Raw genomic sequence first — 17,345 nt, forward strand, 5'->3', positions numbered from 1 at the left:
TTATAACATTACATGAAGCAGATGTTTCAATGACAACATAATGTATTATATTGTGGCGAAAAATTCCTATTAAAATAGAGAAAACTGACGACGCACAAACACATTTTTTTCATATTTGTTTAAAATGTTCAAACGGCACAAAACAAAGTTTCATCATGACAGTATCTATTTACAGGACTTTAAAGGGAGCGGCATAATTTACAATTGAATAAAATATATTCTATCAAGTATTTTATGACTAAAGGACCATTACTATTGGTTTAGCATGTTTGAAACATAAACTACAGGTCAAAAAACATTGTAAGCTTTGTAAATGTTTAAGTGGTTACATTATATACTGAATGTTAAATGAATGGCCTGTAGCATGCAAAACCACACAAGCAGAAATGGTCCTTAAATGTCATTGTTATAGGCACACACAATGTAAACGGGGCAAACAGTTTGTCCAACATGTTCTGTTAAAGGCAATATAGGTTATATGATTATTATTTAGCGAAATAGAAAATAAAAACATTGTGACATGGAGTTAATATGCAAAAAATATATACAGCATATAATATTGGACATTCATATGTTATAACACTTGAAAAAACAGTATTTCATGTATACTCATTTAGAAAATTCTTTAAATAAAAATTTGAAATGAGCGGAGTGTTAAAGGGTTTCACACAATACGGTAAATGATTTGATGAACAAATAGAGGACTTCTAACCACACAATATGATCACTTCATTATCACCAAAAAAATAGGCTTCATACGAAAATGAAAAACATAGGAAATAAAAACACATTATCGCCTCACAACTCATCCAATACTTCAATTTTTCAAATCAAATCACAAATGCTACAGTAAAGCAGATGGTGTGCATATGCGATGTGTACCCGTTACAATCTGGTGCTCTTCCCAGTCTTCTCCTCCAGTTGCATGTCTTTTGATCTTTTCTTCAATTCGTCCACGTCATCTTCTTCCTCCTTCTGTGAGCCCTGCAGGAAGGTCTTGTCCAGCTGATCTGGGTCCACGTATGTGTAGAAACAAGCCATGAAGGAGAAGATGATGCACACCCCCAGCAGCAGCCCCGCAAACAGCAAGAACTCTTTCCACTGGGGAAAATAAACAGTGGTGGAAAAAAAAGAGTTATGATTATGTATACTTATTGGACAAAAGCGGTAGTGTTTTTACTACAACAGCTGTTGTTCCTGGGTGAGTGTACCCAGGACAAAGGCATGAAGAAAAACTAAATGAAAATAGCAGGATGTTCACTGATGGTCTCGTTTGCTGTTACATGTAATGATCATCAGAGGAAAAATGAGAAATATTTCAAAGTGTCTCGTAGCGCCTATAAAATCACCAATATAAAATTATTTTAATATTTAGTTGTAGAAGTGTGTTTTACGTAACACACACTCATAAATATTGTGTTTTATAGAATTTAATGCGATTATAAGGAATACAGGAAATCAAGAAATGTGTCTTTTTAGTGATTTGAATGTTCCATGACGTCATACCTGTTCTAGTCCCGCCCCCTCGGCCACAATCAGCACGATGACGTTCCCAAAGGCCACAGTGAGCAGCCAGCCGGCCTGCAGGACTGACTTCATGTTAGCTGGAGCCTAGGGAGGGGGGAAGGTAGAGAGAGATCCAGGTAGGTAAAGAAAGGACAAGACAAACAGTACTGGGCTTATACAAATAATTAAATGCTCCATGAAATGAGACCATTAGTACAGAAGAGTACAGGCCGTGGGAAAGAAAAGAAAATGAGAGAGGAAGAGGATTTTTTTTTTATTATGCACAATTTGGAAAATAGAGACAAAATTAAATATCGAGAAAAAAAAACTTCTGGTCTGGGACCGACTGACACCTATGCGAGGAGCTGAGCTGCCCGACCATGTATGGAGTGCAGTTTTACCAATTCATCTATATCTACTTTTGTTGAGGCCGTCAAATGAGCTATTTGATGTAGTCTTAAAATGTAGACTTGTTTTTCCTTAATATTGAATTTCGTCTTTATTCTCGAAATGTTGTCGTTATTCTAAAAATTTGCATAATAAAAAAAGATTTCCTCTAATTTTTTTTTTCTTCCACGTGGCCCTAATACTCTTCCATACCATAAGTCTACTTCCTACACCTAAAATATTCGGGAGATCAGGCAGTGGTATATGGAGGTGTTTAATTTAACCAAACAGGCAGACTGGTTGATACACTTTTTGAAAATGTTATTGGTTGGGCTATTCATGAAACCTGAAAGGCCCAACTGAAAATGCACCATTTACCCAAAAAATTCCATTTTCCAGAAATTGTAAATATCGATTTTGAGGTATCCTTAAAGGCCTTCTCCTCCAACTGTCTTGACATTTATTGTTAGAGAGTGTGTGTGTATTATTACGAACCTGTGAGTAGGAGAACTCCAGGCCTGTGATGGAGAACATGACCTCTCCAACAGTGATGAGGATGTACTGGGGGATCTGCCACCCGATGTGAACGTCGTTGGCTTTCACATCCTCCATCTTTTGAGCCACAACTTTACCGGTGTCCTAGTAAAAAATAAAAACGTTTTTGCAAATATGTTATGTTGTATATCTGGTCGGATCTGGCGTATAAACGTATAAACTAGCAAACATCCTGACCTCCATAAGTATGAAAGTGTAGGAAGCACCAAAGTCCAGCAGGCCCAGGTCCAGATCAGAGCAGGTCTTTGACAGGTCGCTGCATGTGACGTGTCGATATCTACACAGGGGAAGGAGGCACATGGAGATTGAGATGGATTAGACAAGAACTAAAACACATAGTATGACTGACAAGCTATTTACAGGTCTAGATGAAGTTATCATGTACATAAAATGAATTGATAATTGAGTTTAGGCTAAGGGGCTTTTACTTCAGGAGTTGTGAATTGCGAGGACGCTATAAACGTATGTAGAGTTTCAAAAGGTAAATGACTTTAGTATTTAGGACATTTATACAGTTTTCGACCCCTCAGTCTTACTCACTCTGCCCGATCCACACTCTTGTTTGTAGACATGGAATCAGGTGGAACGTGGAAAGACATTTCTCCAACAGTTATGTTTATTGCCTCTGACTGTGTGTTGAAGAACCTGTCGTATGAGAATATTAAGAACTCATGAGCATTCAAGTTACAGTATGTAGGTAGAAAGGAATGAATGAGGTTAACATGTTTAGATGTGAAATAAGTATGAAAGATGAGTCGTAAATATGTAAGGTTAAAGACACTTTACCTGAGAAGAGGATTCCCATTGTCCATTTTCTCTATGTGGTCAAGCACCTGGAAGAAACATTACATGGGTCAAGGGTCCACTTTAAAAGGTGATGCCAAGCAAAAAAAAATTAGCGAGGCTTATTAAAATAACCAATGTGAAAAAGTGAAGGGTTCTTGATACATTCAGAATCCATTGTAAATAAGGCTGAAAATTGTGGAACCAATTTTTTAGGAGCACTCACAAGTTTGCACTGGACTCCAGTAGTGTCTTTGTATAGAAGGAGACTGTAGGCCTCATGTTGGTCAAAAGTGTGGGAACACACTGTGGTTTCTCCATTTAAGGTGACGTCGATTTTCAGTGTCTGGCTGGATCCCTTCAGCTGCAGCGTCTCATATTTAGGAGGGTCCTAAGACAGGGGAGGGAGAGAGACCAGGGAGTTATTGTTCAGGTTATTTTTCAAAATCTTCACTGAAACATACTGAAATACAGGTCATTTACCAGAATTAGAAGATACCAGTTCATGTCTTTGTGGAGCTCTTAACTTAAGAAAAAGCTTTTTTTAAGAGATGCATTTATTGGTGTATTTTAGTAAAACTAGAATGAAGTTGCAAAATAAGCCATAGTTGGAAAAACTGTGAGGTTGGTAAACACAGGTTCAACTTTATCTCAACAGTTCATTGGAATGCAATTACACATCAAAAACGAGTTTGAAATGTCAGAAGGGCTTTGGCTAAGACAAAGACAAACACAACACTTGGTGTAAGCCTAAATGTATGTGTCAATACCTTCAGGCTATGTGTGTCTGCTAATGGCTTTGCATTGTTCTGTGTTATGGTTAACAGATTGCTGATTTTACAATATATTTCTTAGATTGTTTTTGCATTGAATTGATCCCTATTTTTGAATTTAAATTAAAAATATGCTTTATAAATGTAACTTCCCTGTCATACTGTATATACTGCAGCTCCTGAAAAACAAATACTTAAACTCAGCATGTGATTTACTGGTTAAATAAGGTAAAAAATATATATATATAAAAAAGGGAGGGATGATCTGTGCACCGGTTTGCACTCTCTGACAGACCAAATGCACTTGTATTTACAATCTAAAAGAAGAAAAAAAGAGTAAATGGGAATTATAGGGAAACCTGGTCACTGAAAACTCCTGCATCCACGCTTTATGCTATGAAAGTAGTCCCCCCCCCCCCATCCTGTCCTGTTACCTGAAGGTATTGGATGGGCTCTGGGAATGGGTTGCTGCCGTTGGTCTTCAGACTGACATTTCCTCCAGCCAGGTTAAAGACCTGCAGGAGACTCTCCCCCGCAGGCGCAGGATTCACCACTGTTTCCTAGCAGAGACAGAGAAGGAAAGCAGAATGTTTTGTATTATTTAAAAGGAAAGCCATATTGATATATATCAGAGAAGACAGTCTTCTCAGGAAATGATTACCATAATTATATATAACTATATTGATATAGTACATGCTATTCTTTATTGTTCATAGAGCCTCTTACTTTTTTTGGACATGAAATTACATTACAGAAATACAAAGCTCTATGGACCACATCAGGGTGTTCTGGAAAAATACTTATCTTAATGTTGATTGTGACATTATGGTAAAACACAACATTGTGTTGGCAAAAAAAGAAAACCATGGACAAGTCTGGACACGTATTGCTCAGAAGAATATACTGTATTTATTTATTTTTTGTTCAGTTATTACAATAATATTGTTGAGGGAGGTGAATTTAACTGGTGAATGATTTGCATTCTGGCACACAAGCTTTAAACCACTACAGCAAGCTGCCAACATGAGCTCAAATCTCCCCTATGATACTTAATTACCTGCCGATGACAGATCCGATATCAGCTTCTCAAAAATACACTTGGGGGCTCCTGGCAATAACAACATAAAAGTAAGGACAGCACTTACAAGGACATTGGTCAATTGTGTGTGTGTGTGTGTGTGTGTGTGTGTGTGTGTGTGTGTGTGTGTGTGTGTGTGTGTGTGTGTGTGTGTGTGTGTGTGTGTGCTTGCGTGTGTGTGTGCTTGCGTGTGTGTGTGTGTGTCTGTGCATGTGTGCGATTGCTGCCCATACTTACCACAACTTGCACCTCCACTAGTGTTGCTGCTCCGAAGGCCAGCGCTGCAAAAATCATCCCTACGGCCATTTTCCTTAGAGGCCTGAAGGAAGAGAGTCAACACTTCTTATAAACCTTTAATTACAGCAGGACGCTCATTGTGTGTTTACAGTTCTTCAAGTCAAACTTTATCACTTTATAAATCTGACAGCTGATTTCCACATAAGTCCCTGAACTGATCTCCGGCCCTGATAAGACAATGCCTCATCACTTGTTATGACGTAATGTTATATGTTGCAAATGTTCCCTTTACAACCTGAGTTATTCTCTAAAACCCATTAATAAAATTAGTCATTCTGATAGACTTTTGTACTATTGTGTTATTGCGCTTTCTTTGCAAGTGTGCCCCGAAAACACCTAAAAAACCTTTGTGTTTGCATCAGATTTACAACTATAAATGTCCCACATGTTTTTGTGTATGTGACGTGTGCACAGAGCTTTCTGTTAATTCTTCTGAGGCGTATACAATGGGATACAATTATGAGGTCACGTGTCTCATTTTTTCCCAGTTTAAGAGACTTTTCAAATGCTCATGTCTGCAATAAAACTGTGAGTATCCAACAACAAAAAAAACACACAGGCGTCTACTCACGTGATGTTGATTCTACAAAGGCCAATGAGAGGATATATGACCAGGTCAAAGATGGGCACGAACAGAAGAATCAGCAGAGCGTTCAACATCTGAACAACAGGGAGAGAAAAACTCACCTTTAAATGACTCAATAAAAGCTCTCAGCCAAATCCATAAAATCATAAAAGGTTATGGGTTATACATGAGAGGTTCTGATTTAATATAACCAGTAAAACGCTGGTATGATGGCAGCCATTAAGAGCTGTAAACGGGTTTTCTTGAGTCAAACGTTTCTCAGCTTTAGTGTGTTCCTATAGACATGAACCCATGTACACTGTTGTTTATTTTTATTGTGTGTGTTTATCAAAATTTATGTTTCAATATGGCTGAAGGTATACATCAAATAAACATATCATTTAAGTGCATGCCAATGACAACATTTCTATTTGTTTTCTCTATTTATACCATATTCAGGTCCAAGTGAAACAATGATTATTAGGTTAGGGTGGCGACGTTTAGCTCTAAGTCTGTATGTGGATTATTCACATAATTTGATTTTTCATTTTCATTTAACCTTTGTTTATACTCCAGAGATCAATTCAAATCAATATCAAATTTGATCATTATCAAATCACCCCATCAAAAGTCCTACCAACTTGAAATTAGGAAAAAGTATGTTATAACATGATTGCATTAGAACAGACAAACGCTCTCGATCCATTCCTCAAACTTCCGCTCCTCTATTTTGGTTTATTTTGGAAAGGGTGAACCGATGTAGCCTTCAAAATCTGTATTTAAATGTCAATCTTATTACAGCCAGAGCTTGACTGATCTGACAGGCATAGGTCGGGACAGTAACAAATGGTTGATCATTTGTGCAGGTTTTCTTCTGGTAGGTGGTTATGATATAGTAGATGTTGTGTACATACAGTATAGGCCAATAAAAGATATTGAGCTTATAAAGGGATATAGCAGTTCACAGGGTTCCATTTTCTCTTTGAATATTTGTGGGGGCATAATCACTTATTTTGAGCTGAAACCACGTACCTGCATTTGGTCCGGCTTGATGATGAAGGCATCTCCCTGTAATAAAACAAGAGGACGTCAACTTTAACAGGAATGCCATTTAAATGTTTAACTTCATAAATCGTACAAGATGTGCGGCCTGGTTTTGCATTGCTCAATAAAATTCTCTTAAACTTGATGAGCGAATCATTGATCAAGGGTTATAAACACACCTTCATGTACTGGAATTTAAAATAACAAACAAATGCAACATCACCATAACAAGGGAAAAGTCTGTTTTTACAATGGGTGCAATCATGTGAATTACCAAAACCCTCCCAGACACTGATATCAAAGTGCAATAAAAATGCTTTTTTTTTTTCTTACGAAGGCCATGTTCATCCTCCGGGCTTGAAGAGTCCAGCGGGAACCCTGTAATAAGGAAACACACTTGATTGTAATTACCAATGTAATTTAAGGAGGCATCTCGACTGTAGGCTTAGCAAAATTACACTTTTACCACAGCCTGGAAAAGATAACAATAGAGAAAACCCAGGAAACATTTAGGGAGACGTAGGTTTATTTGTTCTTCTCTTGACAGTATTTTTAAAATCAGTCATTTGAAATGAAGAATGAGTTTCAGGAGGAGTGAAATTCAGGAATGGCGATTGTTGACCGTGTGGCTTTGAGGTATTTTCATAATCAGATGGTTGTGTTGCGTGTTTGACCGGAGGAGAAGATAACAGATAGTTATGGGATTTGTAAGAAAGCCACAAGACCTTGACCTCACTGAGAAGACTGGTCATGTATACAATCAATCACCTAGCTAGCATATGAACATGATGCTTAACATTACTCGGTAAAATGAAGCTGCCGCTGCAATGTTGCAAGGGGGATTTTATAGAGTTTTCTATTTATTTGAAGTCAAATCCGACTACTTTAGCTGCATACTAAATATATAAAACACACAGGTTAGTTAATTCCTGTATTCTTCCATGCTCAAGAGTGATGGGAAGGTCTTTAGTTTAAAGGTATATAGCCATAAATCAAAGTATTAGCCAAAGAATAACTTTTACTTAATTATGCTTTAGATGAAAAGCTAAAGGATCATCAAAGTGATTGCATTTCACCTGAGGAGTTCATTCCACTCTAAACCAAGATTCATTTGCAATTATTTCATCAGACCAACGTGGCATTCCTTCAAAACATCATTATTACGCCGCCTTTCATCTTTAGACATACCTGCTGATCAAACAGAGCCCAGAACATTGGCAGGGGGATGTACAGCACCAGAACCCGCAGCACCATCTTAGTCTCCTGGATCAAACGCTTCTGTTAACACACAAAAGCACACACACAGTGGATGGATTATTCACGCACGGAAGTTACCAACTTCTCTGACAACTTTTCCTAAAGGCATTGAAGAATTAGTACAAGGAGTTCCTTTTGTTACCGAGTACTTGTCTTCAGCCCAGTCAAGCCAGTGCTCCCTCTTGCTGTCATACTTGGATCTCCTCCAGCGGTTTTTGATGGCAAACTGGGAACACAGAGGGAAGTTTAATTTAAGGAATTAAAATGTTTGCAATAAGGACAGCTCGGGCCAAAGCATAAATGTAACTGTGTGCACTATGTAACTTTGTGTGTGTCAGAGACGTGAACATTTCCTAAAGTATATTTTCATAACTGAATCAACAAACTTTCGTCACGGGAAAATTGGATCCCTGGAAGAACACTGTTTAAAGTTATAAGCTTCCTGAAAAGTGACTGTTTTGACGTGTTGTTTACAGCAGCATGGCCCACAATTTGGTTACAAACATTGTCCAGTCTTACATTTGGTTCAAGATGCCACAAAATAATTTGGTCTTTATTCATTTAATAATTATCAATACTATGAATTACATGTAAATAATATATGTTTGGTAAACTAACTGCAGGCTCTGCAAATGTACACAAACATCCCTTCCCCCAAACTGCAGAGTGCACCTTTAATAACTCATCTGACACAATCAACGGGAGGACAGGGAGATGGGATGACTCACTCACCCCGATGCAGTTGCAGACTTCCAGTAGGATGTTTCCCTGGGGAGGATTCCTCTTGTACATGCCGCTGCCCGCAATGAACACAACTGAAACAAGATGGATGATGAGTTAAACAGTTTATATTGGACACGGTTCAGCTGTTGTGCAAACAATTTCCCTGCTTGTCTACTATCAGAAGCACTAACAGGCTCATATCGGTTGTATGTATTCCCCAATCAACATGAGAAGACACTGACACACAGGTTTACAAAAATGTTTTGTCTTCTTACAGTGGCCTATGAAATGCTTGTAAATAAAATGTGGTAACCCTTTACAATGAGGATACATTCATTAACGGTAAGTTAATGCTCAGGTAAAAGAGTTAGTTGATGCCTAGTGACTGCTTACTATTCATTAATAAGCAGTTAGTTAATGCTTAAGTAAGCAGTAACTATGCTAAGTTGACTAATGTTTAGATGAGCATTAGCTAGGCATGATGGTTAGCGAATGCTTATTAAGCATTCTCTAGGCATTCTCTAAGCATCTTAACATTAATGCTTAGTTATGAATGGTAAGTTAATGCTTGGTTTATGCTTATTTAGTATTAACTAAGCCTTAACTAACCTTTAATTAATGTACCCTTATTGTAAAGTGTTACCTAACATGTTGTAATTATGCCAAGCTTTTGTTCAACAGCTCAGACATTAAAGCCCCAACTTTGTCTCACTGTGATCTGTCTGTGGTCCCTCCAGTTTGTTTTCCCTGTGAGCGGTGGGCCATGCCTGAATCCTAGTGGCTACAGGGCTTCAGCGGCAGAGACAACTGACTGTCAGCTTGTATGTGCAGGGACCTTGATCAAGAGAAAGCCCTGGCCTGTCAAAAAGCTGCTGGACTTCATACAAACATGCTCTCTCAGGCAGCAGATATTTTGGACTTTGATAATTATATAAATTTAAAATTGAGCGTTGTGTCACAGCCTGGGTTTTTTATTTATTTCCCTGAGACTTACAAATGACCTAGAGCAAAACGTGAGGAACATGCAAACCACACACGCACTTCTCAAATTGATCGGAAAGATGCAAATTCCCATAAAAAATAATAGCAAATTAAGATTAAGATTCCTTCATTCAGCTATTGCATTTCCATATTTATTACTGTGTATATACAGTATATAAGTGGTCTTAAGGGGCGCTCATGGTGTAGTGTAGCTCTCTGCATGTCATTCACCTCTCTGCCCCATTTCACCAGTGTCTCTCCAAACTGACTAATAAAAGCATAAAAATTGTCAAAAAATATCTTAAAAAAAAGAAGTGGTCTTAGTACAACACTGCACCTAGCATAACACAACCTGAATTTTAACACATACATATTCTATGGAGTTACTGGCAGTTCTTTTACCGCTCAGTAGATTACACATCAGGACAGGATCATGATGTCACAGGTGGATGGAGACTGACTCACCTAAAGCCACAACCATCAGAGCTGCAGGAACCCCGAAGGCCAAAGCATAGCAGTCGGAACCAAAGCACTGTACGTCACCTACAGGAGCAAAATCCAGCGTTAGCAACATTAACACACAAGACATTATTGGATATAGTATACTATGTGTTGAGCATTAAGACCGTGAGTGCTTACTTCTCAGTATGGGCGTTATCACAGTGGACAGGAGGCTGCCAGCGTTGATGGACATGTAGAAGATGGAGAAGAATTTCTGCCTCTCTTTGCCCTGGAAGGAATCGGACGAAATAATCAGAAGACAATTTTTACAGTCAATGTTTGGCACATATTTGTTTTTCGTGATCAAGAAGTCCTTGCTAAGGTTTCGGATTAGTTGTCTAAACCCTATGAAAACTGTCAGAAACTAACTATAATTTTACTTGATGACCCTATTAAAATATTCCATTGCCAATAGAAAGAAATACTTGTCTAACACCTTTCCTTTTATACATGTATTATTTCAACATATGATATGTTTCTCACTTTGTCCCTTCAGAGATTAGCTACGTCCTTTTTCAAATCTTCAAACTAAAGAAGAATTGGGGTGAACTTACATGTTCCTCGTCAAACTGGTCCCCTCCAAATGCTGCCACGCAGGGCTTGATCCCTCCGGTGCCGAAGGCTATGAGGATCAGACCTACCATGGACAGAGCGCTGCAACACACACACACACAGACGATACACAGAGTTACCTGTAGTACTGGAGTTGTTACTCTTTTCAATTGATTAGACAACCAATAGAAAATGAATGAATTTTGATGAATACTTTTAACCCCGATATAGCTGTATAATTGCTGGGGAATAACAAATGTGGTGCACCTTTAATATATTTTGATTGTTGGACTTTTGTTGCACAAAATAAGCAATTTGAGAATGTCATCTCAGACAGTGTGGACTGTGAAACCTTACATGTGCACTTCGCTGCTTCCCACCGTGGGAATGGCTCCGACCGACTTGACTACATGGCCGATCACATAGACAACAGACAGGTAAACGATGGTCCTGGTGAGAACAAACTGTGATTACCAAACATTCAGAGCTGCACCCTTATTATTAAATGAGATATGTGTGTGTGTGTGTGTGTGTGTGTGTGTGTGTGTGTGTGTGTGTGTGTGTGTGTGTGTGTGTGTGTGTGTGTGTGTGTGTGTGTGTGTGCGTGCGTGCGTGCGTGTGTGTGTGGCCAGGGTTCATTCATGTCGACTGATAGATTTTTCGACAAATTAAGACTATGATTCTGGGTTAAAGGGCTGAAATAATGCATGATGCTATTCAAACTGAAATCTGTTATTTACTAAATGTTCTCAGCCCATATAAGAAACCTACACACCAGTGACTACTGTAATTCTTCAGAAATAAAGACAGATCCAATAAAAACTGTTTCATAAAGGTCTGTGGAATACCTTGGAGATTACTTCCGACACACAAATTTTTTTTTTGCATGTTTTAATATAGCTGTTTTTAGGGGGGGGGGGGGGGGGGGTTGGGTGCATGTGAAGGATAACAGGCACTCACTTGAATTTCCCGAGCCAGGAGTCAGCGATGATGGCTCCCAGTATGGGTGTGAAGTAGCAGAGGCCGCTGAAGGCATGGTAGACGGCGGTGGAGAGGTCGCTGTCCCAGTGCAGGTAGGAGACGAAGTACAGCGTCAGCACCGCTGGGAGCAGACAGACAGGTGTGAGCAGTGCAAAACGTAAAGACCAAATATACAAAATATACAAGGCCGGTCCTACAACAAAGTCTCAGAATTGCTGCATGATTTTCTTTGACTTATAAGACAAGACAAGTGTACAACTTGAGGCTTATATGGTATAAGAATACAATTATGAAAGATATATACTGTAGGCCTATTTGTGATTTTTTTTCCAACTTAGTTTAGAGGACATTAAGGGGATGTTGAGGGGGTATTCACTTGGACCTGTTTTTCATCACTTCATAAGCAGACAGATATGTGTCACATGGCTATGTTTACCATTAACCCTGTACACTGTTGAGCTTTAGAAAAAAAGCTATTTAGTGGATGTTCACTTAATATTGTTGCATTCCAAACTTGAACTATGACACTCTGCTCAAATGATTGACTTTATGACTTCATAAGGGCTTTTGTTAACTCAATAGTCCAAAACTGCAGGCAGCAAACGTAACATATGACTCCAGTGATTCATTTTAAATCAATCAATTTATTTGATTCAATTATCAAGCAACAACGACACACATCTTCTGGTTCCAGATCTTCAGATGTAAGGATGCTGTTTTTTTCTTTGTTACTTTTAATTTTAAATTGAATATATTAAAGGTGCAGTGTGAAGAATGTATTGGCATTTTTCAGAACAGAATTGGTAGAGATGGAATATAACATTCTTAAGTGTGTTTTAAATAAATGGAGTGTTGCATTCTAGAACTTTCACCACTAGATGCTGCTAAATTTTCAGATATTACACACTGCGCCTTTAAAGTTTTTTTTACTTCAGTTCAAATAAAACAATACATTTGACGCCATCCCATTTTGACTCTGGTAACAACCAGTTATTTTGCTCCGTTTTTTGTCCTTTTATAGACATGTAACATAGGATAAATGATTTAATAAAGATAAAAAATCGATTATACTAGTAATTTGTAACTGGTCTGCCAAATGAAATGAATGATATTTAGTTCTCACAATATTCAAATGAACTTCCCTTTGCTGTAAATCAATGTCAATCCTGTAGTCTTCAGATGAATGTATCAACAGAAGAAGTTATGAGTCAATTCAAACACCTTTAAGAGGAAACTGGGCTTTAGCATTGGCATGTTACTATGGAGATGAACTAACTGAAGTGGTGAGACGGACACATGTGAGTTAAAGTGAGGTCATGTGAAGCAGATGGCAGGAAGACATCCCAGCTCTTATCTATCAACTCTGTTGTATTGTCCTCTTCATTGACTCACATTGTAAAGCTCTTTGAAGCTCTCAGTTTATAACCTGACCTCTCAAAAATTGCAACAGAAACCATTCCAACTGTTTTTGACTCATGAATATGTAATAAATAACATACTAAAAGTCTTAAGGAATCCAAGTGGTGGAAAGTTATTTTCTAAGGGGTTTCTTAACCATACCTTTATGTCAATTTTCAGCTTCCTAAAGTACTGTTTTATGGTAGAGGGGATATGTGCAAAATTGTTAACCTTTTCAGAAAAGCTTGAAACTTGGTACACTTATATAGTTTGGGGCTCTGAACATTTTCAGATATTAAGCCATTGCAAAATCGAATCATGGTTGCCATGGCGACCATTTTACTTTCCGCCATAGCCTAATTATGCATTTTTCATCATAACTCCTGAACCAAACATAATACCACATAACTAGTGATGTCTAACCCTATGTTTTCATGGTCAGGGATTACTATGATACCACACAACATCAGAAACAGTTAAGGTTGGGCGCCCTTAGCTCAGTTGGTAGGGCGTCCCCCCCCCCCGGGCCGGGCCCAGCAGCAGATCCGGGTTCGATCTCTGCATGTCACTCCCCTCTCTGCCCCATTTCACCTCTGTCTCTCTGCACTATCAATAAGCATAACAATGCCCAAAAAAAAAAAACACATACATTTATTTGTAGAGAGAATAACTATCTCATCAACCAGGGACTTGCAGGGACAGTTGGGGGAGCAAGGGCTTATTATTTTACAATAGTAGCACGTACATTTATGACTTAGCCCAGCATACCTACCAATTTATTTTGAATACCCACTCACACAATTGTTTAACAGATCAGCAGATCTCTACAAAATAATCAGTTCACACAGAGACATTGTTCTTCTTTAGTATCCACTAAGGCAATCTAAAAGTTTTTTCACAATTTGCACGTTTTCTATGCTACTAGTTTCTGGTATAAGATACATTTACACTAATTGACTGCACCAAATATTGCACTCTTTTGTATTTCTGCACATGACAATAAATCATTTGAAATATTTTGGCGGTATTGTTGAAATAAATAACGCTTGAAAATTAACATCAACAACAAATTCTTCACACAAAAAAGAAAAAAAAGGCGGTTCTCTACATGAATAACCAAACCAACCTACCCTTCAAAACGATAAAGTTGGCCTATATTTGGTTGCAACATTTAGGCTTAGTTCATTCTGCTCTCATCACTGCAAAATTACTGAAAACATTACTGAAATCATTACAAAAAAGTTCTTAATCTTTGAACACAAATGTGTTCCTTCAGTTATTTCCAACTTCTTTGTGCCTTGTATCTTTCTTTTTATTAAGAACTTTTTAAGGTCTATTTTAATTTTTAGAAACAATACAGAAAGCAGGACCTTGATGGTTACAATGATTAAAACAGGATGATGCTGCTCGTCAGCTTCATTGTGGTATCACTCGGCTGGTTGGTCAATTGGCCAGGTTTCTGAAAAACTGGTCAGACCTGGCTGGCCGTGTCAACCTGAAGACTTATGTCAAAGCCTTTAGAAGTTATAGTCCCCAAAGGGAAATTATTTTTCACAAAAATGTACGTTATGGGGAGAGAGAATTTAAACCTGTTTGTAGACTCAGGACAATGACAGAGTAACTAGCCTGTCCTGTTTATAAGAATGTAGAAGAACTACAAAAGGTACCCAACCTGTTTTTTCATGGGGTCCAAATACTTTTCACATCCACACCCAGACACAAGTAGCTTTTCTACTGCTTTTTAAATGGCCTTAAGCGGAGCCGCGGCTCTGTGTAAACACCCAACTTTGAATAGATATTGACATAAATATCTAAAAATCTAAAAATAAATGTTATCTAGGTAGGTTCTTGGCTTCCAAAGACCATGGGCATATTAGTGTCAAGTGCAAAATGCTTCTGACAGAAAAAAAATCTGTTTTACTAAGTTTTATAATATTTATGAACATTTATTTTCAATCACATTATTGTAAACACTTATTACAGTAAGACACCCAACTTTGACATCATGTATTGATTTTTACTGTTTTAGAGCAGGTTTCCAAAAGACTTTCACTTTGCCTACCTTTCATGCCATAGTAGGAGAAGCGTTCGCAGAACTCGTTCACCACTATAAAGCAGATGCTGGTCGGGTAATTGGTCCCACATATTTTCTAAAAGAAAAACAAAGTTAATTTACTGTGTGAAGTTCAACAACATAGAACATACAGTAGTGTGATACATTTATCTTAACATTCTGCTGTTATATACAGTAATTCCATTATCGCTTGTCTAATCTTTTTTTTTCTTTTAGTCAGATATGAACAAAAACATGCTGATTATAATCAATAGTTTCAACATCTCTTACAGAGAATCAATTGCCACAGAATGGGAGGAATGTGACACTTCCTGTTACTCCCAGGTCACTGGGGTAAATCATAATGCAGAAAGAGAAACAACGCAGTTACGCAGATGTCTGATAAAACCAGGCTTGGATTAACTGATTAAAAAAATGACCGATACAATCCTACAATAAGGGAATATACTACTTGTTGTGGTGATTTCCTGTATAGTAGCTTAAACCTACTACACTAACAGTTGCATATCTGACTATATGAGAATGAATGAACCCCTAAGTGAGCCATTAAAACATAACTTAAGTGTGCTCTGTTTTGATTTGTTAATTCATTTGAAAAGTCAGAAACCCAACAACCTCGAAAGTCCCTGATTAAAACACACAATAAGCGTGAAAAGCAGTGTTATAGAATACTACACAGGAGCTGGAATGTTGAGTCGATATTGTTGATATGCGTAAAATTAAAACTGTTCTGGTAAATGATGAATTGTTGGTTAACAACAAACACTCAAAATCAAATGTGGGGATCACTTCTTTCATAGGTTCTCTAGCACATTTCTTGACAAAGCATGAGCATAATTATTTGAAGATCATCAATTAATCAAATAAATAATTGACTAATAAATCAGTATGGTTTAGGTTAACAAAAAAATGGTGTAGTCCTCAAAGCATGGGGTGGGGGGGGGGTGTAAAGTCACCTTCAAAAAGTGTATCAGAACATTTCTAAATTTGAACTTTTTTAGAATTTCATAACTTCTGAGCATCTAAAAATCCATTACCAGATGAGAAGCTCCAGAGCAGTGTTGAGGTGTAGCTGTTTTGTTTTGATGTGGTGTCCCTCTCTCTCTCTCTAACTCCCTCTGCCTCACTTGTCACATGTTGTCAAGAGAACTATTTCCTCAGGGGAATGTGGTTTAAAAGTAATAGACAAATAGCTCAAAAACATTGTTCAAATAAAAAGGAAAGTCAATTGAAATTCTGATGGGTTTTATTTCACCAAATAAGTCTAGTAGGGAGAGCTCTCTTGGCGCACCAAACTTCTCCTAATGGATGCGCCTGTTGCATTATCCTCTCGGTAATCATTGAACGTTACGCTACAGTGAGATCTGGTCAGCAGAGCAACAGGAAAAAAGCCATTCTACAACTTCTGCTGCTGCTGTAGTTGGAGGCTACACCAGACGTCTGCAGTTTGACTTGGGAGGACAAGAACACATTTTAACTTTATTTGGAGAAGAGCCCTCCGCTCCCACCGGTCCACCGTCCACGCGTCGCTTGCAGACAGACAGACAGACAGACAGACAAACTCGATGCAACTTTTTTCACCGAATAATTTCTTAAAACCTTTCAAAAAACATCACCAAAAACACTCAACAAAAACAACTCAGTTTTGCGTATTCTTACCTTAGTCATATTGCGTAATTTGCTGGGGGAGATTTTGGCTCTTTACTACTGCTGCATCGGGAGCTCCTGACTCGCGTCCAAGTCCGTCCCACTCTGCTGCTCTGCTCTCTGCGGCCACGAATGTAAAACCTCCAACATTTATGCTCTTAAAGCATGGCTTAAAAGTTAATTATTCCTCCACGAACTTGGACTTTTTACTTCAGGGACTGCGGCGGGCCACCAAAGGACTAC

General features: G+C 38.1%; 1 protein-coding gene across 1 annotated transcript; it reads right to left on the reverse strand.

Moving 5' to 3' along the window:
- Positions 1-190: 190 nt before the first annotated feature.
- slc15a2 (solute carrier family 15 member 2) lies at positions 191-17,123 on the reverse strand (the record flags this gene model as incomplete). The annotated part of the gene is made up of 22 exons (XM_080038505.1): positions 191-1,101; positions 1,507-1,611; positions 2,389-2,532; positions 2,626-2,725; positions 2,989-3,093; positions 3,235-3,281; positions 3,458-3,622; positions 4,439-4,564; positions 5,320-5,401; positions 5,951-6,039; positions 6,977-7,012; positions 7,322-7,366; positions 8,177-8,266; positions 8,388-8,471; positions 8,978-9,060; positions 10,415-10,492; positions 10,589-10,679; positions 11,005-11,104; positions 11,360-11,452; positions 11,963-12,104; positions 15,444-15,531; positions 17,115-17,123. The coding sequence occupies 22 exons, from the start codon at positions 17,121-17,123 to the stop codon at positions 886-888; spliced, it is 2,118 nt and encodes a 705-aa protein (XP_079894631.1). The 3' UTR covers positions 191-885.
- Positions 17,124-17,345: the final 222 nt, after the last annotated feature.

This window comes from Ammodytes marinus (assembly GCF_949987685.1).
Source record: "Ammodytes marinus genome assembly, chromosome: 12".
Taxonomy (NCBI): domain Eukaryota; kingdom Metazoa; phylum Chordata; class Actinopteri; order Uranoscopiformes; family Ammodytidae; genus Ammodytes; species Ammodytes marinus.